The sequence below is a fragment of the Ascaphus truei genome, chromosome 10 (genome assembly GCF_040206685.1).
Source record: "Ascaphus truei isolate aAscTru1 chromosome 10, aAscTru1.hap1, whole genome shotgun sequence".
Lineage (NCBI taxonomy): Eukaryota > Metazoa > Chordata > Amphibia > Anura > Ascaphidae > Ascaphus > Ascaphus truei.
Genome location: NC_134492.1, coordinates 4,295,691 through 4,318,190, shown reverse-complemented (window position 1 = coordinate 4,318,190; position 22,500 = coordinate 4,295,691). Strand labels below are relative to the sequence as shown.

At 46.8% G+C, this 22,500-nt stretch overlaps 1 protein-coding gene across 1 annotated transcript in view; it reads left to right on the top strand.

Annotated features, from left to right (window-relative positions):
- The window catches only part of LOC142503446 (calcium-activated chloride channel regulator 1-like), a 45,863-nt gene extending 23,710 nt beyond the window's left edge, over window positions 1-22,153 (top strand). Inside the window, exons 8-14 of the mRNA XM_075615621.1 lie at window positions 339-519; window positions 1,256-1,362; window positions 2,155-2,376; window positions 5,450-5,720; window positions 12,088-12,252; window positions 20,337-20,573; window positions 21,590-22,153. Of these exons, the coding sequence (XP_075471736.1) occupies window positions 339-519; window positions 1,256-1,362; window positions 2,155-2,376; window positions 5,450-5,720; window positions 12,088-12,252; window positions 20,337-20,573; window positions 21,590-22,008 (1,602 nt within the window). The 3' untranslated portion in view covers window positions 22,009-22,153. The remainder of the gene's footprint in view (window positions 1-338; window positions 520-1,255; window positions 1,363-2,154; window positions 2,377-5,449; window positions 5,721-12,087; window positions 12,253-20,336; window positions 20,574-21,589) is intronic.
- Window positions 22,154-22,500: the final 347 nt, after the last annotated feature.

The window sequence follows — 22,500 nt, the reverse complement described above, 5'->3', positions numbered from 1 at the left end:
GGCACCGGCAACTAGAATTTACAGGAGAGCACAGAGTTACTATTTCTTCATTGCCTTTCACATCGGACACATACGAGCACATAATTTTATCTTACAAATTTGCTGGGTTTTTTTCACATTTGTTTTCTAAAAAAAAAAAAATCACCAAGTTTGCAAACTTTGGCGAACACTTTATACATTTCTATTCCACAGCAATACTTCCCCAGAATCATATGGAAAGTGTATGTTCTGCATTACAGCGCAATATGTTGTGTGATCAGGGGGCACAATGATTACTGTATTTAACTTAAAGTAATTATAAGGCTGAATTATATCTCAATATATCATCACACATTCAGGTGAACAAAGAGCTATATGGATCATCAGATGGAACTGAAATTGTGTTATTAACAGATGGAGAAGACAATTATAACACTGCCCTCTGTTATTCTGACGTGATCGCCAGTGGTGCAATTGTTCATGTCATAGCTCTGGGGCCAAACGCAGCTAAGGAACTTGAACAATTTGCAAATATCACAGGTAAGGGCTCTGATTTTAATAGAAAGTTGTAATTGTTTGATACGATGTTAGCATTGCACATGAAACAAAAAATGAACATGCTACAATGATAATCGAGGCAGAAAAAGCAAAGATTTGATGTAACTCAGCAATGTATTGCTGACCTGGCCAAGCGAGAATAAATTGTATTGTATTGTAAGTCTTTATTTATATAGCGCCATAAATGTACATAGCGCTTCACAGTAGTAATACATATCATATAAATAACAGATCATGGGAATAAGTGCTTCAGATACTGTAAAAGTAACATTAAGGAAGGAGTCCCTGCTCCGAGGAGCTTACAATCTAATTGGTACTGTAGATAAGGAGAACGTACAGACAGTAGGAGGGAATTCTAGTAAGTGCGTCTGCAGGGGGCCAAGCTTTATGTATCATGTGTCCATGATTATCCAGTGCTACTCATATGCTTCTTTACGCAGATGTGTCTTAAGGTGGGTCTTAAAGGTGGATAGCGAGGGGGCTAGTCGGGTACTGAGGGGAAGGGCATTCCAGAGGTGTGGGGCAGTCAGTGAGAAAGGTTTAAAGCGGGAGAGAACTTTAGATACAAAGGGGGTAGAAAGAAGACATCCTTGAGAAGAACGCAAGAGTCTGGATGGTGCGTAGTGTGAATAAATGAACAATTTATTCCTGTCTAATAAATATAAAAGAAATGCAGAAACCAAACAATCTTGTTATAAAAATGTTTTTATTTTCGCAGGGGGATTACGATATGTTGCATCAGATACAGTTGACGCTAATGATTTGATTGATGCTTTCAGTGACATTTCAGCAGGAAATGGGGATAATTCCCAGACGGCTATTCAGGTGATATATTCATACTAATCATTTTTGTGTTAAAAAGTTTTCCTTCATTCTTGACAGATTTTTGTTGTTAAATTTAGTGTTTTGTAATCTTCAGAATTAGGTAAATAGCAAAAATGTCTGTAATAATAAAGAAGTGACTAGTAATAATAATGAATTCCCTAGTTCTCATTCATTAGCAAATTGCAAACCCATTAATAACCTCAGCTTCCTACTCTCTGCTACCAGTACTGTATGCTAAAGAGTTAGTGAACAAATTAATAATATGCCAATGACATTTTGAGCAAGATGTCCCAATAGAGGATTACCTTTTAAAAATCTTTTTGCCTTTTTTAACCTGGTTCACTGTTGCTTTGTAAAGAATTGCAGATCCCTTTGTCAGTAAAAGCTTTTAAAAATGCTTCATTTCCCGCAGAAAAAGCACGAGATTACAATGTAGGAGATAAAGCTTTGGGCTGATTAGAGCAGTATTCGGTCCAGGGTTGTCCGGAGCTGAACCGCGCTTTCTTCAGCCCCAGGGCGCTGATGGGCTCCTCCTTTGTTGGGTCATCAAAATGGTTTCCACGCCATGGTTGCCATGTTTAAATATACTGGATGTGCAACAGCACCTACAGCTCATCTCAGGAACCTGGAGCTGAAAAGGGCACAGGTTTAAATGAATTGAAATAAATAACTTTTATTTTGCACAGGGATTGCCATTTTAACATTTGAATGTGTAGCAAGGTGTTTATGCGCAGCGACTGTAGAACCTTTCCCCTGGGCTTATATTTGTTCATATCACGTTATTTGTAACAGCTGGAGAGCACCGGTTTAAATGCTAAACCAAAGGAGTGTCTGAATGGCACGGTTTCCATCGACAGCACAGTGGGGAACTCGACTTTCTTTCTGGTCACCTGGCAAAGTGCAGTTCCTGCTCTCAGAGTACAAACCCCAACGGGAAACGTATATACTGCTGCACAATTCACCAGTGACCCGGCTTCCAAATCCTCCAGGCTGGAAATCCCGGGCACCGCAGAGGTAATCTGTTCTGTTATAACAATGCGCGTTATTCTCCTGTTCCCAGCTGTAACGCTTCATATTACACAGGAAACCTGCTTTCTTGAAAGTCAGTAGTTTATTAAGAATCAGTGCATAATCTGGGGAAACGCGCTGATGTTTAGAGATGTGCGAACTGGGGACAAAGCTCCCTTCGACTAAAGTATGATCAAACATTTAGCTTTTACCCTTAAAAGTTCGGGCGAAATTCAATGAGAAAATTAGAAATATTCGATCGAACTTTGAATCTCACCAAAATTAAAATCTCGCCCCTATTTAATCAGCATGTCCAAGTACACACATATAATCGCAAAGTTATTGAGAGATTTCTTCCCCATCCAATACTTTTGGGAAGTATATAGTATATTGTTTCTTGCACTGTTTGTTGTTTTTTCACTATTGCTTCAGGCAATTAGTTTTTTTTTTTAACTCTGTCTCATTTGAAATAAATGATCAAAAATCATATGAATAATTTACAAGGAATACATTGGGATGATGTTTTTGCAGGAAAAATGTGGAAGATAAATGGGCAGTGTTAACTTTTCGGGGGGGAAAATTGGCCGGTCCTTACACAATCTCCTCTCTCTCTCTCTCTCTCGCCCACACTGCCCCAAGCACATTCTCACCTCCCCATCCTCTCATTCTCTCTCACCTCCCCATCCTCTCATTCTCTCTCACCTCCCCATCCTCTCATTCTCTCTCACCCCCCCCTCCCTCTCATTCTCTCTCGCCCCCTCCCTCTCATACTCTCTCGCCCCCTCCCTCTCATACTCTCTCGCCCCCTCCCTCTCATACTCTCTCGCCCCCTCCCTCTCATACTCTCTCGCCCCCTCCCTCTCATACTCTCTCGCCCCCTCCCTCTCATACACTCTCGCCCCCTCCCTCTCATACTCTCTCGCCCCCTCCCTCTCATACTCTCTCGCCCCCTCCCTCTCATACTCTCTCGCCCCCTCCCTCTCATACTCTCTCGCCCCCTCCCTCTCATACTCTCTCGCCCCCTCCCTCTCATACTCTCTCGCCCCCTCCCTCTCATACTCTCTCGCCCCCTCCCTCTCATACTCTCTCGCCCCCTCCCTCTCATACTCTCTCGCCCCCTCCCTCTCATACTCTCGCCCCCTCCCTCTCATACACTCTCGCCCCCTCCCTCTCATACTCTCTCGCCCCCTCCCTCTCATACTCTCTCGCCCCCTCCCTCTCATACTCTCTCGCCCCCTCCCTCTCATACTCTCTCGCCCCCCTCCCTCTCATACTCTCTCGCCCCCTCCCTCTCATACTCTCGCCCCCTCCCTCTCATACTCTCTCGCCCCCTCCCTCTCATACTCTCTCGCCCCCTCCCTCTCATACTCTCTCGCCCCCTCCCTCTCATACTCTCTCGCCCCCTCCCTCTCATACTCTCTCGCCCCCTCCCTCTCATACTCTCTCGCCCCCTCCCTCTCATACTCTCTCGCCCCCTCCCTCTCATACTCTCTCGCCCCCTCCCTCTCATACTCTCTCGCCCCCTCCCTCTCATACACTCTCGCCCCCTCCCTCTCATACTCTCTCGCCCCCTCCCTCTCATACTCTCTCGCCCCCTCCCTCTCATACTCTCTCGCCCCCCTCCCTCTCATACACTCTCGCCCCCTCCCTCTCATACTCTCTCGCCCCCTCCCTCTCATACTCTCTCGCCCCCTCCCTCTCATACTCTCTCGCCCGCTCCCTCTCATACTCTCTCACCCCCTCCCTGTCATTCTCTCTCCTTCCTCCGCTCCCCCACTCCTCATTTTCTCCCCCTCACCTTCTCATTCTCTCCCCCTCTCCTATCTCCATCAGCCCCCACAGGACAGCCACAGAAGAGACAAACACGACAAAACAGAACAAATACAAATATATCCAGATCCGCTGCCTCATGGCACGTACCTGGTGCTGCCGTCTTCAACAAAATTGCAACTTCAAATGACGCTGGTACATCAAACACGCAACGTCACACTGCGTCTCGTTGCCATGGCAATGCGAAGTTCTGATGCAATTTGACATGCCAACGCCGCGTTGCCATGGCAACGAGATGCCGTGTGACCTTGCGGCATCATTTGACGCTGCAGAAAGAAGGCAGAGGCGGCAGCAGGTAAGTAACTTCCCATCAGGCCCGAGAGCACGGCCACCATGTATGGGGGCCCCGAAATGTTGCCGCCCTAGGACTGGCACTATCAGGCATAATGGGAAATTTGCCACTGCGCACACTCTGCATACACACTACACACACACACACACTACACACGTACGTACACACACACACACACACTGTTGCAGGGTACACGCAACCACATGTGGGTTTCTTGCAAAGGCTTATTTATTGAGCCTTAAAAAATACAGCACACAAAAACAAAACAGCTTCTTTTCAGCATAAAAACAGAAATTAAGTCCTGAGCAGGGCTTGCCCTTTCCCAACAAGGGCTGTTTAGATTTCAGCGTAACAATATACAAACAGTTCATCAAAATATATTCTGAAGACAGACCTTATAGCAGTAATCTCAGTTCAGGGTTTCACTCCTCTCTCTTGACCAGCCAACCTGCATGTGTGTACAGCCTGGGGGTTTTAAAACACCTAATGAGCCAGATGGGATCAGACTAATCAACTCAGCTGAAAGTTAACCTCCTCAGTGCCGCACTACAGATAAGTCTGCCAGGTATAGGGACACACACGCACACTGCAGTGGGCCTAAAGGATAAAACCGTCCCTGCGCACACTGACAGACACACAGCACACTGACAGACACACAGCACACTGACAGACATCTTTCCGTCAGTGCTGTGACCGGCTCCATGGATGGACTTCTGCGCCCCATTCAGGCTGCACATGGGGCCGCTGCCCTGCCAGTCCCCTCTGCATACTTATGAGAAGAAAAAACATATAGAAATTAATGAAATAATTTGTCATTCTGGGCTTTGCGGTGCTGTTTTAATCATGTATTTACCTACACCTTGTCTCTTGGATTTTAACACTGGGACTATTCTTTTGAAACATTGGTTTATCTATTAGTCACTTCAAATGTAATAACGACTGGATTTTTGTTCCTAGAGCGGAGCTTGGCATTACAGCCTCTGCAATTCCCTAACATCCAATCAAGCCATCGGTATAACCGTGAGCTCCAAAGCAGCCGACAAAAATGTGCCTCCAGTAATGGTAAATGCCCACATGAATCAGGACACAAACACCTACCCCAATCCAATGGTTGTGTACGCAGCAGTAAGTCAGGGACTGCTCCCTGTGACGGGAGCGACTGTGACAGCGATCATCGAACCACTGAATGGGAACGCGGAGACTCTGGAGCTTTTGGATAACGGAGCAGGTAATTTCAGTGATTTTGTGTTCGGATTTTTGAAGGGTATCAAGAAATTCATACATTGGAATGTTGTAGACAGAGCAGCCGACAGCTTTCCCGGGCAAGGGAGCGGGCGCCGGAAATGGTGCCCAGCTTCCATTCGGCCGCGTCCAAGTTCCGGTTTAGCCAGTTGGGAAAGCAAAGAGATGAATCAGAAGCAGCGGGATTAAATGCCTTAAAAGGGCCGCATATTACCTGTATGTATGTATGTATGTATGTATGTATGTATGTATGTATATCTTTATTTATATAGCGCCATCCATATACATAGCCCTTTAATGCAGTAATACACGGGACATAATGGGAATAAGCACTTCAACATAAAAGTAGACATTCGGAAAAAGGGTTCCTGTCCCGAAGAACTTACAATCTAAGTGGTAAGTAGGGAGGATTTACAGACACAGTAGGAGGGCCTTATGGTGAATGAATGAGATGTCTAGTATCAGCCAATGGAACTACCCAAATACACATTAATCCCCCCAATACACATAATAGCCCCCCCATATGAGCAATGAACATACTAACCCCCCAATACACATAATAACCCCCCCATCTGAGCAATGAACATACTAACCCCCCAATACACATAATAACCCCCCCCCTTCTGAGCAATGAACATACTAACCCCCCAATACACATAATAACCCCCCCATCTGAGCAATGAACATACTAACCCCCCAATACACATAATAACCCCCCCATCTGAGCAATGAACATACTAACTCCACAATACACATAATAACCCCCCCCATCTGAGCAATGAACATACTAACCCCCCATACACATAATAACCCCCCCATCTGAGCAATGAACATACTAACCCCCCAATACACATAACCCCCCATCTGAGCAATGAACATACTAACCCCCCAATACACATAATAACCCCCCCATCTGAGCAATGAACATACTAACCCCCCAATACACATAATAACCCCCCCCCCCATCTGAGCAATGAACATACTAACCCCCCATACACATAATAACCCCCCCCATCTGAGCAATGAACATACTAACCCCCCAATACACATAACCCCCCATCTGAGCAATGAACATACTAACCCCCCATCTGAGCAATGAACATACTAACCCCCCAATACACATAATAACTCCCCCATCTGAGCAATGAACATACTAACCCCCAATACACATAATAACCCCCCCATCTGAGCAATGAACATACTAACCCCCCAATACACATAATAACCCCCCCATCTGAGCAATGAACATACTAACCCCCCAATACACATAATAACCCCCCTTCTGAGCAATGAATATACTAACCCCCCAATACACATAATAACCCCCCCATCTGAGCAATGAACATACTAACCCCCCCAATACAAATAACCCCCCATCTGAGCAATGAACATACTAACCCCCCAATACACATAATAACCCCCCTCCATCTGAGTAATGAACATACTAACCCCCCAATACACATAATAACCCCCCCATCTGAGCAATGAACATACTAACCCTCCAATACACATAACCCCCCCATCTGAGCAATGAACATACTAAACCCCCAATACACATAATAACCCCCCTCCACCACTAACTAACACACTTAATGTAGAAACCTGCTGCTTGACACATGCCTAAACTTTTCTTTTCTCTGCTGCCTCATTCTAGTACTACAGCAGCACCAGCTTCAGAGAATAAAGGGAGGCTTATTATTCTGCCAATAGCTTCTTCCTTATAAACTCCATTACTAATGGGGAGGGGGTTTGCTGTGAATAACTGTAAAAGCTGTGTGTATTAAAATACAAATCTATCACCTTGTCTGTTTCTACATATAGTTTTAAAAAAATGTGTATATGGGGGAATGGGGAAAAGGGGGGGATTTCCAGAGAAGACACACACAGACACACACAGACAGAGACACAATTTGCTACCTGGGAAAGGGCTGAATCAGTTCAGCCTGGAGCTGCTCTGCTCAGACAGGCGGAGAGGGATTGGCTGTGTGAAGTGATGGCCCCGCCCCCTCAGCAAGCCGGGAAAAACCCTGCAGCAGAGAAAACAGAGGTGCCGAGTACCGCACAGTACCATCGCAAAAAGCCCTGTATATAGGTGCAACCCCCTGTGTACGGCATGCACACTGACCCCTAGCAGGTTCCTCTCTAGTGGGCACTTTTATGATGAACCAGTAGAGAAGCTGGTGGAGGAGTGTCGGGTTTTTAACAGGTGGCAGCCATGACAGTAGATTAGATCTGCGTGGGTTTGTTGGAGGCCTGCAGAGAGAGCGCATGTGGTGCACATGTTGTTGCAGAGTGGGAAAGTATGTATGTCTGTCTAACTCTATTTATATAGTGCCATTAATGTACATAGCGCTTCACAGCAGTAATACACGCGATAATCATATAAATAACAAATAATACAAATAACACATAATGGGAAGAAGTGCTTCAGACATAAAAGTGACATTTAGGAAAAGGGGTCCCTGCCCCGAAGAGCTTACAATCTAATTGATAAGTAGAAGGAAAGTACAGAGACCGTAGGAGGGCGTTCTGGTAAGTGCGTCTGCAGGGGGCCAAGGTTTATGTTTGAGGTGTAAGGCATCAGCCACGGAGCTACTCATATGCTTCAATAAGGAAGTGTGTTTTAAAATGGGTCTTAAAGGTGGATAGAGAGGGTGCTAGTCGGGTACTGAGGGGAAGGGCATTCCAGAGGTGTGGGGTAGTCAGTGAAAAAAGTTTAAGGCGGGACAGGGCTTTAGATACAAAAGGGGTAGAGAGAAGACATCCTTGAGCAGAACGCAAGAGTCAGGATGGTTTATAGCGAGAAATTAGGGCTGAGATGTAAGGAGGGGCAGAACACTGTAAAGCTTTAAAATTGAGGAGAATTGAATGTGTGATACAGGATTGATAGGGAGTCAGGAGAGGGATTTCAGCAGGGGAGACACTGAGACAGATTTATGAAAGAATAGAGTGATTCTGGTAGCAGCATTTAGGACAGATTGTAGGGGAGACAGGTGAGAGGCAGGAAGACCAGACAGCAGGAGGTTACAGTAGTCGAGACGGTAGAGAATGAGGGCCTGTGCCAGAGTTTTAGCAGTCGAGCAACAGAGGAAAGGGCGTATCTTTTGTGATATTGCGGAGAAAAAAACAACAGGATTTAGCTAGATTGATAGAGGAGAAGGAAGTGTTTGCAAAAGAGACACTGAAAGTACGATGGGAGAGGTAATAGGAGATCCAGGATAGAGCTTTGTTACGAATAACAATAGTATGGAGAATGTAAAGGTGAAGAGGATAGTCCACAGTATCAAATGCTGCAAAGTGGTTGAGTAATATAAGCAGAGTGTAATAGCCGTTGTCTTTTGCAGCATGGAGGCCATTCATTATTTTAGTGAGGGCTGTTTCAGTGGAGTGAGCAGTGCGGAAGCCAGATTGTAGAGGTCTAGGAGAGAATAGGTATTGAGAAAATGGTGTAAGCGAGAGAATACAAGACGTTCAAGGAGTTTAGAGGCAAAAGGCAGGAGGGAGACAGGTCGTCAGTTAGAAAGACAGGTAGGGTCAAGCTTGCTGTTTTTGAGTAATGGTACGACTATTGCATGTTTGAAGGAAGAGGGAAAGGTACCAGAGTAGATGGAGGAGTTAAAAATGTGTGTGAGCATAGGGATTATAGTAAGAGCAAGAGATTTTAGGAGATTGGATGGAATGGGGTCAAGAGGACAGGTGGTAGAGGGAGAAGAGGAGATCAGCAACGATACATCCTCCTCTGTGACAGCGGAAAAAGAGTCAAGGAAGGCAGGAGGAGAGTAAGGAAGAGGTATAGGATGGAAGTGAGATACAGAGGGGATGTCCTGACGTATGGATGCCACCATTTTCTTGAAATACTCGGCAAAGTCCTGGGGTGAGATGGAGGAAGAACAGGCAGCAGAGGGTGGTCTGAGTAGAGAGTCAAAGACAGAGAAGAGTCGGTGTGGGTTAGACTTGTGCGTGTTGATTAGTGAAGAAAAGTAGGTTGTTTAGCCCAAGAGAGGGCAGAGTTGAAACAGGATAGCATACATTTGTAGTGAAGGAAGTCTGCGAGAGTGTGAGATTTCCTCCAGAGGCGTTCAGAGGAACGAGTGCAGGAACGCAGCATGCGCGTGTGGGAATTTAGCCAGGGTCTGAGGTTAGCAGGGTGAGAATGACAGAGTTAAAGCGGGGCATCTAGAATAAGAGAGGAAGATAGGGCAAAGTTGTAGTTCCTAACCACGTTAGGGTCTGGAGCAGAGCTGAGATAGGAGAGGGATGGAGCATAAAGTGGAATCAAAAGCTGGTAGGTTAATAAGCGAAGGTCTCTGCAGAAACAAGGGGTAGATGGCAGTGGAGAAGGGGAGAAGTGAGAGAGAGAAAATGAGAAGAGGTGATGGTCAGAGAGAGGTAAAGGAGAAATGGAGAAATCAGTGAGAGAAGTTTAGTGAAAACCAGGCCTAGGTAGTAGCTGGCTGCAGTCCACTGTTGAAGGACAAAAGAAGAGGTTAGAGAGAGAAAGCAGGAAGCCCAAGGGAGAGAGGGGTCATCAATATGGCAGTTCAAGTCCCCAAGGAGAAGAACAGGGGAGTCTGAGGAGAGAAAGAAGTAGAGCCAGGATTCAAAGTGAGAGAGAAAGGCAGAGGGGGGATGAGTAGAGGTAGCTGGGCGATACATGATGACCACGTGGACAGGGAGAGAGAAAAGCTGGACAGTGTGAGCCTCAAAGGAGGGAAAAGCAAGAGGGGGAATAGGAAGGGTTCGGTAACGGCAGATAGAAGAAAAAAGAGGCGCTCCACCCCTGCTATCGAGGCGCGGAGTGTAGATAAAGAAAGGCCACCATAAGAGAGGGCATCTTCCAGAGCAGAGTAAGACTGAGTGAGCCAAGTCTCAGTTATAGCAAAGAGAAGCAGAGAGTGAGAGAAAAAGAAGTCATAAACAAAGAGGAACTTGTTAGAAAGAGTGCATGAATCCAAACGGCACAGGAGAAAGGGAGAGAGGAGGGAGGGTGGCAGGGGATGGGATTGAGGTTAGATGGGTTGACACCAGAAGGAGTAGAAGTTGCATGTGGGAGGCGAGGACGAGCGCATGTAGAAATAAGACAGGGACCAGGATTGGGAGAGATATCCCCAATGACAAGAAGGAGAAGCATGGATAGAGAGAGGATGATTTGTAGGGGTGTTTTAGTGCAGGGGGTATAGCTGTGTGGTGTCAGGGGGCGCAGGTAAGAAAGGAGTTCATGTGAACTGAGAAGTTGTGAAGGAAGGAGAGATGGAGATATATGAATAGAGTTAGAGACATACTGAGGCTGGTAGAAGCACAGTGCACATGCAGGGACGTGGCAGCCGTGGGTATGAGCTTCTCCCCTCCAGTCAGCTTCTTAATGCGGCGCACTGATGGATCCCGTCCCCCATCATCACTGGGAACTGTTGGTTAGCATGGTCATTATGCAGCTGAGGGAGCGGGAAGAAGCTACAATCCACACCAGCAACATCTCCGCCCTCTCTGGGAGGGGGAGAGGGAGAGCAGAAACCCACCAATGATGTACCCCAATCACCCAACACATCTAACATTATATTTTAGGGGGGGGGGGGGGGAGAATACAATCAGAGTTACCTCTTGTATTCAAGTATTTCCTTTGTAAAGTATATTAAGATGGCAACTTTATATATGACCCCCATCTCTAGGAATGGCTTAAATCCCTATTAGCCAAAGGGATGAGGAATCGTTACTGCATTGCAAGATGCATTGTGCATGTGTGCAACCTGCAAAGTGTGTGTGTGTGTGCGCAAGTGTGGAATATGCAACGTCTGTTTGTGCAATGTGCAACGTCTGTGTGTGTGTGCATGTGTGCAACCTGCAAAGTGTGCGTTGCGTGTAACCTGCAAAGTGTGTGTGTGTGTGTGTAACCTGCAAAGTGTGTGTGTGTGCAAGTGTGGAATATGCAACGTCTGTTTGTGCAATGTGCAACGTCTGTGTGTGTGTGTGTGTGTGTGTGTGTGTGTGCGCAATGTGCAACGTCTGTGTGTGCGCAATGTGCAACGTCTGTGTGTGCGCAATGTGCAACGTCTGTGTGTGCGCAATGTGCAACGTCTGTGTGTGCGCAATGTGCAACGTCTGTGTGTGCGCAATGTGCAACGTCTGTGTGTGCGCAATGTGCAACGTCTGTGTGTGCGCAATGTGCAACGTCTGTGTGTGCGCAATGTGCAACGTCTGTGTGTGTGCATGTGTGCAACCTGCAAAGTGTGCGTTTCGTGTAACATGCAAAGTGTGTGTGTGTGTGTGTGTGTGTGTGTGTGTGTGTGAGTGACCTGCAAAGTCAGCGTGTGTGAAAGCACATTGTTATTTATTATTTTTCACTTTGTTCTTTTAAGGTGCTGATATTACAAAGAATGATGGCATCTACTCCAAGTACTTCACTGGTTTCTCAGGAAATGGGAGACATAACTTAAAGGTGCGCGTTGAAAGCGAAGAGAAACAGAGCAGACTGGTCCTGCCCAGGAGTCGGGCTTTATATATACCCGGCTATGTAGAAAATGGTAGGAACCAATTTTCCATTGTTTAATGTATGAAAGAATATAAGAATATAGACCAGTTTTGCCCCATTATAAAGGCAACATTTTTTTCAATACAGTGAAGTTGAAAAGTACATACTTTCCTTATAATCGGACCCCGTCCACTTTCGAGCCAATCGGCAGTCAGATGTCTGAGGTTGTGTAATGCTTGCGCGAGCCCACAAACAAGACCTGACCCCGGCACTGAGGTGGGAAGGACTGTGCCACACACCCACAATAGCGGGGGCGGGCCCAGAATGTGGTTTGCAGCGTTGCTGGGTCTGGGTAAGAAGAAAGGGTTCATCCAATACTTGCCGGGGTCCGTGGGTTGGAGAGGTACACGTAGTTGAAGTCCGTAAGCCTGTGGTCTGGGGTTGGAGAGGTACTCGTAGTCGTTATCCGTAAGCCAGGGGTCAAGAGCCAGAGAGAATCCACAACAAGCCGGTTCGGTACACAAAGGGTTAACTGCAAGAAACTAGACAGGACAAGGCGCACACAAGGCGCACACACAAGGCACCACTTCATTATGCTTAGCAAGGTATGACAGGAAGAGGCGGTCCTTTATAGGAAGCAGGAACCAGTAGGAGAGGGGGCGGGGCAGAGGCGGGGCCTCCGCAGATGCCAAGGATAGGCTGCAGGAGACAAGGGCTCATAGCTAGACTTGCCACGCAGCTGGGGCTCGTTGCACGCCGTCATGCGCGTGTACAGCGCACAGCAGAGGTGCGGCACGTCTGAGGGGGCGGAGCTATGCTCCGTGACCGTGCATAGAAGGAGCGGGGATGCGCGCATCAGCGGGGGGCGGATCTTCGGCAGGAAGCTCAAACCAAGAGACACGCAGAGACAGAGACACGCAGAGACAGAGACACGCAGAGACAGAGACACGCAGAGACAGAGACACGCAGAGACAGAGACACGCAGAGACAGAGACACGCAGAGACAGAGACACGCAGAGACAGAGACACACACACACAGACACACACAGAGACACACACACACACAGAGACACACACACACACACACAGAGACACACACACACACACACAGAGACACACACACACACACAGAGACACACACACAGAGACACAGAGACACACACACACACAGAGACACAGAGACACAGAGACACACACACACACACACACACACACACACACACAGAGACACACACACACAGAGACACACACACACAGAGACACACACACACACACACAGAGACACACACACACACACACAGAGACACACACACACACAGAGACACACACACACACAGAGACACACACACACACAGAGACACACACACACACAGAGACACACACACACACAGAGACACACACACACACAGAGACACACACACAGAGACACACACACACAGAGACACACACACACACACACACACAGAGACACAGAGACACACAGACACAGACACAGACACACACACACACAGAGACACACACACAGAGACACAGACACAGAGACACAGACACACAGAGACACAGACACACAGACACACACAGAGAGAGAGAAAGAGACACACAGAGGCACAGAGAGAGAGACAGAAAGACACAGTGACAGAGAGAGAGACACAGGGGCCTTTTCTAGCAGCTTCGATGAGTTTGCTGCTAACTCGCACGGTTTATGTCATTTGAGATATCACGGTATTGACAGAATCTGAAACCCTCTCAAAACGCGTGGTAGGAAAATGCCAAAGTCGCTCGACGCAGCAGCAAAGTGACCCCCGCCTCTCCCTGCACAGAGACCCGCCCCTCCCTGCACAGAGACCCGCCCCTCCCTGCACAGAGACCCGCCCCTCCCTGCACAGAGACCCGCCCCTCCCTGCACAGAGACCCGCCCCTCCCTGCACAGAGACCCGCCCCTCCCTGCACAGAGACCCGCCCCTCCCTGCACAGAGACCCGCCCCTCCCTGCACAGAGACCGCCCCTCCCTGCACAGAGACCCGCCTCTCCCTGCACAGAGACCCGCCTCTCCCTGCACAGAGACCCGCCCCTCCCTGCACAGAGACCCGCCTCTCCCTGCACAGAGACCCGCCCCTCCCTGCACAGAGACCCGCCCCTCCCTGCACAGAGACCCGCCCCTCCCTGCACAGAGACCCGCCCCTCCCTGCACAGAGACCCGCCTCTCCCTGCACAGAGACCCGCCTCTCCCTGCACAGAGACCCGCCCCTCCCTGCACAGAGACCCGCCTCTCCCTGCACAGAGACCCGCCCCTCCCTGCACAGAGACCCGCCCCTCCCTGCACAGAGACCCGCCCCTCCCTGCACAGAGACCCGCCTCTCCCTGCACAGAGACCCGCCTCTCCCTGCACAGAGACCCGCCTCTCCCTGCACAGAGACCCGCCTCTCCCTGCACAGAGACCCGCCTCTCCCTGCACAGAGACCCGCCTCTCCCTGCACAGAGACCCGCCTCTCCCTGCACAGAGACCCGCCTCTCCCTGCACAGAGACCCGCCTCTCCCTGCACAGAGACCCGCCTCTCCCTGCACAGAGACCCGCCTCTCCCTGCACAGAGACCCGCCTCTCCCTGCACAGAGACCCGCCTCTCCCTGCACAGAGACCCGCCTCTCCCTGCACAGAGACCCGCCTCTCCCTGCACAGAGACCCGCCTCTCCCTGCACAGAGACCCGCCCCTCCCTGCACAGAGACCCGCCCCTCCCTGCACAGGGAGACCCGCCCCTCCCTGCACAGGGAGACCCGCCCCTCCCTGCACAGGGACCCGCCTCTCCCTGCACAGGGAGACCCGCCCCTCCCTGCACAGGGAGACCCGCCCCTCCCTGCACAGAGACCCGCCTCTCCCTGCACAGAGACCCGCCTCTCCCTGCACAGAGACCCGCCTCTCCCTGCACAGAGACCCGCCTCTCCCTGCACAGAGACCCGCCTCTCCCTGCACAGAGACCCGCCTCTCCCTGCACAGAGACCCGCCTCTCCCTGCACAGAGACCCGCCTCTCCCTGCACAGAGACCCGCCTCTCCCTGCACAGAGACCCGCCTCTCCCTGCACAGAGACCCGCCTCTCCCTGCACAGAGACCCGCCTCTCCCTGCACAGAGACCCGCCTCTCCCTGCACAGAGACCCGCCTCTCCCTGCACAGAGACCCGCCTCTCCCTGCACAGAGACCCGCCTCTCCCTGCACAGAGACCCGCCCCTCCCTGCACAGAGACCCGCCCCTCCCTGCACAGAGACCCGCCCCTCCCTGCACAGAGACCCGCCCCTCCCTGCACAGAGACCCGCCGCTCCCTGCACAGAGACCCGCCGCTCCCTGCACAGAGACCCGCCTCTCCCTGCACAGAGACCCGCCTCTCCCTGCACAGAGACCCGCCTCTCCCTGCACAGAGACCCGCCTCTCCCTGCACAGAGACCCGCCTCTCCCTGCACAGAGACCCGCCTCTCCCTGCACAGAGACCCGCCTCTCCCTGCACAGAGACCCGCCTCTCCCTGCACAGAGACCCGCCTCTCCCTGCACAGAGACCCGCCTCTCCCTGCACAGAGACCCGCCTCTCCCTGCACAGAGACCCGCCTCTCCCTGCACAGAGACCCGCCTCTCCCTGCACAGAGACCCGCCTCTCCCTGCACAGAGACCCGCCTCTCCCTGCACAGAGACCCGCCTCTCCCTGCACAGATCTCAGTCATTCGCACTGATTTTATTCAAATGTTAATACCAGTGTGCTTGAGCAGGTCGGCTCCGGGACAGAACCGCGTTGATTTTAGGCCCGGGTGCTTCGCGAGATACAGGCCCCGGTATGGGGTACTGGTATCCCTATGCGATTAAATGTCCCGGTCACATGATGCGAAACATTTAAACATTGCATGGAGATACTGGCACCCCATAACAGGCCTGTATCTTGGGAACCCATAACGGGCCTGTAAAATATGTCTATCAGGGGGTCCCCGGACCTGAAATCAATGCGGTTCCGCTCCGGAGACCCCCTGCTCACGCACACTAGTATTAAAATTTTACTAAAAACAGCTTCATTACCTTACCAGCAACTACCACCTTCACCCAATCCCTCTACCCCCAAGAAACGTTAAAAAAACAACCCAACTACCACCTCCTCTACCCCCAACAGCCCCTTCCTTACCCCCAACAAATATAGTACAGTAAAGGGGAAAATTACTATTTTCCAAACATGGATAATAGCGCATTTGCCCATTCAAAATAAAACATTATCCAGCCAGCATAAAGTAAATAAAACTTCTAGTTACCCCTGCCAGGATGAAGGCCGTCCTCATCACCGTCCTCCGTGTCCATGTCCTCCGTTGGCAGCAATAGTACAACACAAATACAAAATAATGGCCCCGAACCCCATAATCACCTTAGCGGTTAGTAACTGCTGTGTACTGCAGCTACACTATCTACCAGGATCGGAAGATTTTTGATTGCGAGTTACCTGTGGATCATCTTTGAGGTGCAGCTGAGTCCATTCCTGGGTTACAAGCTGGTTATAGATGTACGGTGTGGACTTCACTTGAGGATTCATCTAGTTGGCGGTGACAGTATTGTTCATTAATGCTAATTCGTATCCTTCCCTTGTGAGTGAGCTTATTCCCTCCCTTTCTATTTCCTTACTAAATGTGAAACTTTTTTACGCTATGGGCCGTGCGCTTTGACATAGATATAGATATACACACATACACAGACATATATATCTGACTAACTGCAATCTCAGTTCCTAAGACTTGGTGCCTCGGCCATTGCTAAACCAATTGCTTCCATAGTAAACTCTTTTCTATCTGCAGGCCATATCCCATATCTGCCAGAGTTGTCCCAATCTTCAAAAGTGGGGACAAAAACACTGTCTCAAACTACAGGCCAATCACACTTCTCCCAATACTATCCAAAGTCATGGAAAAATGTGTTCACTCCCAATTAAGCGATTACTTTACCACGACAACATTTCCCTAGCCAATTCAATCTGGCTTTTGCCCCAAACACCCCATGGTAACTACCCTGCTAAAAGTTTGCAATTAAATCCAGTGTGGAATGGAACTGGGACAACTCACTGGTGCAGTATTCCTAGATTTTGCAAAGGCTTTTAATACTGTTGATCATGTTATCTTGTTTAACAAACTCCAGTGCTCTGGAATAGGGAAGCATACTTTAAACTGGTTTAATTCCTACCTATCAGGTAGAGCCCAACATGTGTCCATCTCAGGCTCTAACTCCAACCCCCCTGGATATCACCTGTGGTGTCCCGCAAGGCTCTGTTCTGGGGCCCCTACTCTTCCCAGTGTTCATCAATGATCTTCCCACAGCTTGTAAGGAAGCCTCAATACACATGTATGCAGACGACACAATCCTATATGCACACAGCCATAGCCTCTCCGACCTTCAACACATACTTCAGTCTGACTTTTTGAGACTTGAAAACTGGATTTCCCAAAACAAACTGTTTTTAAACACCGACACGACTGTAACAATGGTATTTGGGACCAAGGCTACATTTTTAAAGCTTCCAACGACTGAGCTCCAGATCAGAACAAACGCTAATATCACACTGTGACAATAAACCTAACTAATGTGCATATAACAAGCGCTACGACCTATCTAAGTGATTTCTACCGGTGTGGTGAAAAGAAAAAATGAATATAACTAATATCAATAGTGTTTTAAACTAATTAAACAGTGATCCCTGTGTGAAGAGGAATGAAATATACTGGCTGCCAAGGGGATCTCGCATACAGGTGCTCTCTGATGTACTTGTTGACAACTAGATAAGGAAAAAAGAATGTGGTACCCGGCGCTCGAACAATGAATTAAACAAAGTACCAATAATAATGTCCAGAGGGAAATGTCTCAGTCTACATTGCCTATGCGGTACTCCAATGGTCCAAAGAGAACTGTAATCCTTGTAGACTTTAGTTGCATAAATCCTCATATGATAAAGAAAGAAAACCGCAGACCATTGCGCAGTACCCAAGGACTTATCTCGTAAGTAGGCATTTTTCCTGCTTAATATTTGCCTTGATTGTCCTTGGGTACTGCGCAATGGTCTGCGGTTTTCTTTCTTTATCATAAGAGGTTTTGTGCAACTAAAGTCTACAAGGACTGGTAACACCACCCTAACTCCTGTTACTAGTTTTAAATACCTGGGCTTATGGTTTGACTCCCATTTAACATTCGGGATGCACATCGATACCCTGACATCCAAGACCTATGCCAAACTAGGGGTACTTTACAGGAACAAATCCTCCATATGTCTGCTGGTCAGAAAGTGTATCGCACAGCAGATGCTAATGCCAATTATCGACTATGGAGACATAGTATATGGCTCGGCACCCCAACCCCACCTTAGCAAACTTGACACCCTCTACAATTCAATATGCCATTTTGTTCTCCAATGTAAATGCAGCACACATCACTGCGAAATGCTCAAAGAACTAAATTGGTCATCACTTCAGTCTAGGAGCAAAGTTCATCTCTGCTGTCTTGTCTTCAAATACTTTCTGGGTAAGCTACCCAGCTATCTAAGCAAGCGCCTCACATGCAGCACTTATCACCTGAGATCAGACTCGAAAAGACTGTTCATGGTCCCAAGGTTCAGCAAAGTATCCGGCCGCTCCTCCTTCTCTTACCGTGCACCCCAAAACTGGAACAACCTCCCGGAGACTCTCACAGCCACCACCAGTCTAAGTTCTTTCAAAACTAAAGCGGTCTCACATTTTAATCTTGTCTGTAACAGTTACATACACCTATAATATATATTATATATCTCTTAACTGTGCATGCAATGTCTTTTTATATAAATGTATACCCTGCTCACTTATGTAACCATGTATTATTTGTCTTAACTCTATGCCAAGGACATACTTGAAAACGAGAGGTGTATATATATATAATTTGAAATAAGGGTTTCCCATAGAGCTGAATCATGGCACTCGAAGATATAGGCACTCCCGGGTCTTAAGATATTTGATTTTTACATTCCCGTACAAGAATCATGGTCCGGGAGAAACAATATGGCCAATATGGTCTGCCGGCCACTAGAAAGCTGTGACATCATTGTGAGATGATGCAGCTTCTGATTGGGTGACACCACAGCCATCTTTGTTTTTCTTTGCAAGTACTGGCAAAACTAAAAAAACATTTAGTCCAAATCATTTTAATGGAGCTGAACTCTTCTTTAGCACTGGGAAACAGCTCATAGCCTAATTAATAGGGATATAAGAGTATATATGTGACTGACTTCTAATGGTGAACACACCATTTCCTCAACCTAAATGGAGGATAACTGTTACTGACCCGGCGCTCTGCAGGGCTACGAATGAAACGGATTCTGGCAGTAACCCAGAATAGGTATTACAGGCAGGTCAGCGCTGCAGGATTAAGGCCCATATTTACTAAATAGTGCTACTTCATAAGAAACCTATCGGAGCCAGAAGACACCTTTGTGCCCATTCACTTAAATTAGCCAAACAGTGTCTTATGGAGAAGGACCGGCTAGTACATTGCTCACTCCTTTAACTACCAACATTCAAGTAAAGGGCGATATTTTCTTAAAGACAGGCATAATATTGCCTGCAAATTAAGGTTTAAGAGACTGTGTCCTTGACCAATCGTAGATTATCAGGACCCCAGGAGAAAAAAAAACATTATACCTCTTACTGACCATTAAAGTCCTTAGGGAAGGGTCTACATCAAGCAGATGTCAAAGGGCATAAATCTGTATTGGTGTATTGGTGACAACTAGTATTTGGGAAGGATTAGAAGGTCGAGATGCTCCCTTTACACAGTCTGAGTGATTGTTTAATAGTAGAGTATGTCAACGTACCGTATATCCTGTCTGTGTGCAATCTAGTAAAGAAGACTAACAGCAAATACTACATGCATTGTTTCTGCCTAATTCTTTTCATTATTTACACCTACAGTATTGTCATCTTTTCTATTCACATAATGGGTCAGTTGTTACATAGCAAAGGATAATGGGAAGATACTTCCAGGAGATTGGTAAACCTTTTATTTTGCATAGAGACTCTTAGATAACATCAATTTGTAATATAATAGAATTTAACTGCAATATTACAGGAGGTTTAATATAAGAAACTCCATTTATATTGTAGGTGAGATCACTATGAACCCTCCAAGGCCTGTGCTTAACGATGATGACCTTCAACTTAACTTGGGAGCATTCAGTAGGACAGCTTCAGGTGGCTCTTTCATAGTCACTAATGTGCCACCGGGTCCCAAACCAGACATCTATAGACCTGAGAAAATAACTGACCTGGAGGCAAAGATAGAAGAAAACAAAATCGTGTTATCTTGGACAGCGACTGGCGACGATCTGGACCAAGGGAACGGTATGTGATTTTCTTTGAGCTTATGAATATAGAAGAATTACAAGTTAAAAAACAGAGCTGGTAAAATTAGTCGAAATTTAATTAGCATTTTTACATTTTTAGGTTTGTTTCTTTTTTTTACAAATTTGCAAACTTTTTGTTATTTTCAAATATTCTCTGCGAATGAGCAAACTTTCACATTTTCAAGTACACAGATCTTTTGAAACCTCCCTGGTGTACAGGGCATAGGGTACATGAACTTCTTGTTTGGTTATGTAATCAAAGTTGAGAGGTCTTATAGTTACAGTATGTTTACTATATGTGAGTTGCATGATTTAAAGTGGAAAAACCCATGATTATATATATATATATATATATATATATATATATATATATATATATATATATATATATATATATATATATATATATATATATATATATATATATATATATATATATATATATACACACACACACACACACACACAAAAAGATGTAGCGCTAAGGTGGAATATAGTGATTAGTAGTGTAGGATAATAAATTATTATACTTAAATAGTGAAATGATTACATATTAAACTATACTATATATTAAAACAAAACATAACATGACCAGTGATTTAAAGAATAAGTCCAACAAATGTTCCACTTGGTGGAAATCCAGAGAGGTGATAGTCCCAACAAAACAGATCCAGGGAGCACTTTGCAGCTTCAGATGAAGTGGTATAGCCAACCACTATAAAATCTAGGAACAAGAAACAAAGAGAAGCGCAGGCTCCATAGCATGTAACTGTATAGCAAATAGGTACATTTATTAAAACCAGCAGCCCCAAGGACTTGCACTCACAGGGTTAAAAAACAAACATTCATTGGAGAGAAATCTCTGTTGGGGGTCAACCACGGGGGTGGGGGAGAACACAACAAAACTCAATTCTCATGACAGTGTGTCATCTAATATCTTTTAAAAACATTTACATGACTACATTATCCATCTACTCAGTCTTGTCATAATGTGCATATATATTTTTATTTCAGCGTCAAGATACGATTTAAGAATGGGAATCAACCCCAAAGAACTAAGAATCAACTTTGAGACTTCCACTTCTGTTAACATCTCCAGTCTCACCCCCCTGCCAGCTGGATCCAGTGAAACATTTACATTTGTTCCAAATAATATTGTTATACAGAACGGCACCATCCTTTATTTTGCTTTGATTGCCTTTGATAAGGTCTCTCAGAAATCAGACCTGTCTAATATAGCACAGGCTGCCCTCTTAATTCCTCCTGCACCCACTCCCACCAGAAATGACGACTCTGAGAAACTGAGCATAACAGCTTTGGCACTGATTGTATGTGGAACAGTAATTGTAATGTGTTTAATTATAAGTATTGCTGTCTGTATTGTGAGCTGTCAGAAGAAGAAGAAAACAAAACATCCAGAAATGAGACTGTAAGGCACAAAGAGAAATAAAATCTACAAGCTTCATTCATGATCCTTTCATATTTATGTCTGAAGTTTGTAAGGAAATAAGCAGTCGATGCACAGAATGGTTACAATATGTCTGTAATTCTAATCTAATTGAAATCATTTGCATACAATACACAGTGTTTTATACTTATTTACATCTATTTCCCCTGAGCTCAGAGGAGAGAACGTTTCAGCAATGTACAGGGGGGAAGCATATTTTAGATAAAAAGAAGTGCTTAAACAATAAGTCCTGCCCTGGCACTGGGGGGTCTCCGGAGAATGTGACGAAGGACTTCTTTATGGAAAGGGTAGTAGATTTGTGGAAAGCCTCCCAGCAGAGGTGGTAAGGGTTAATACAGTATGTGAATTTAAAAAATGCTTGTGATAGACACTAGGCTAAGTCCCAAGTAGGGAAGAAAGCCATTGATCAGGTAGCGCCTTTCAGTTTCACAGGAGATAGAAGAATAGTCAGACTGTG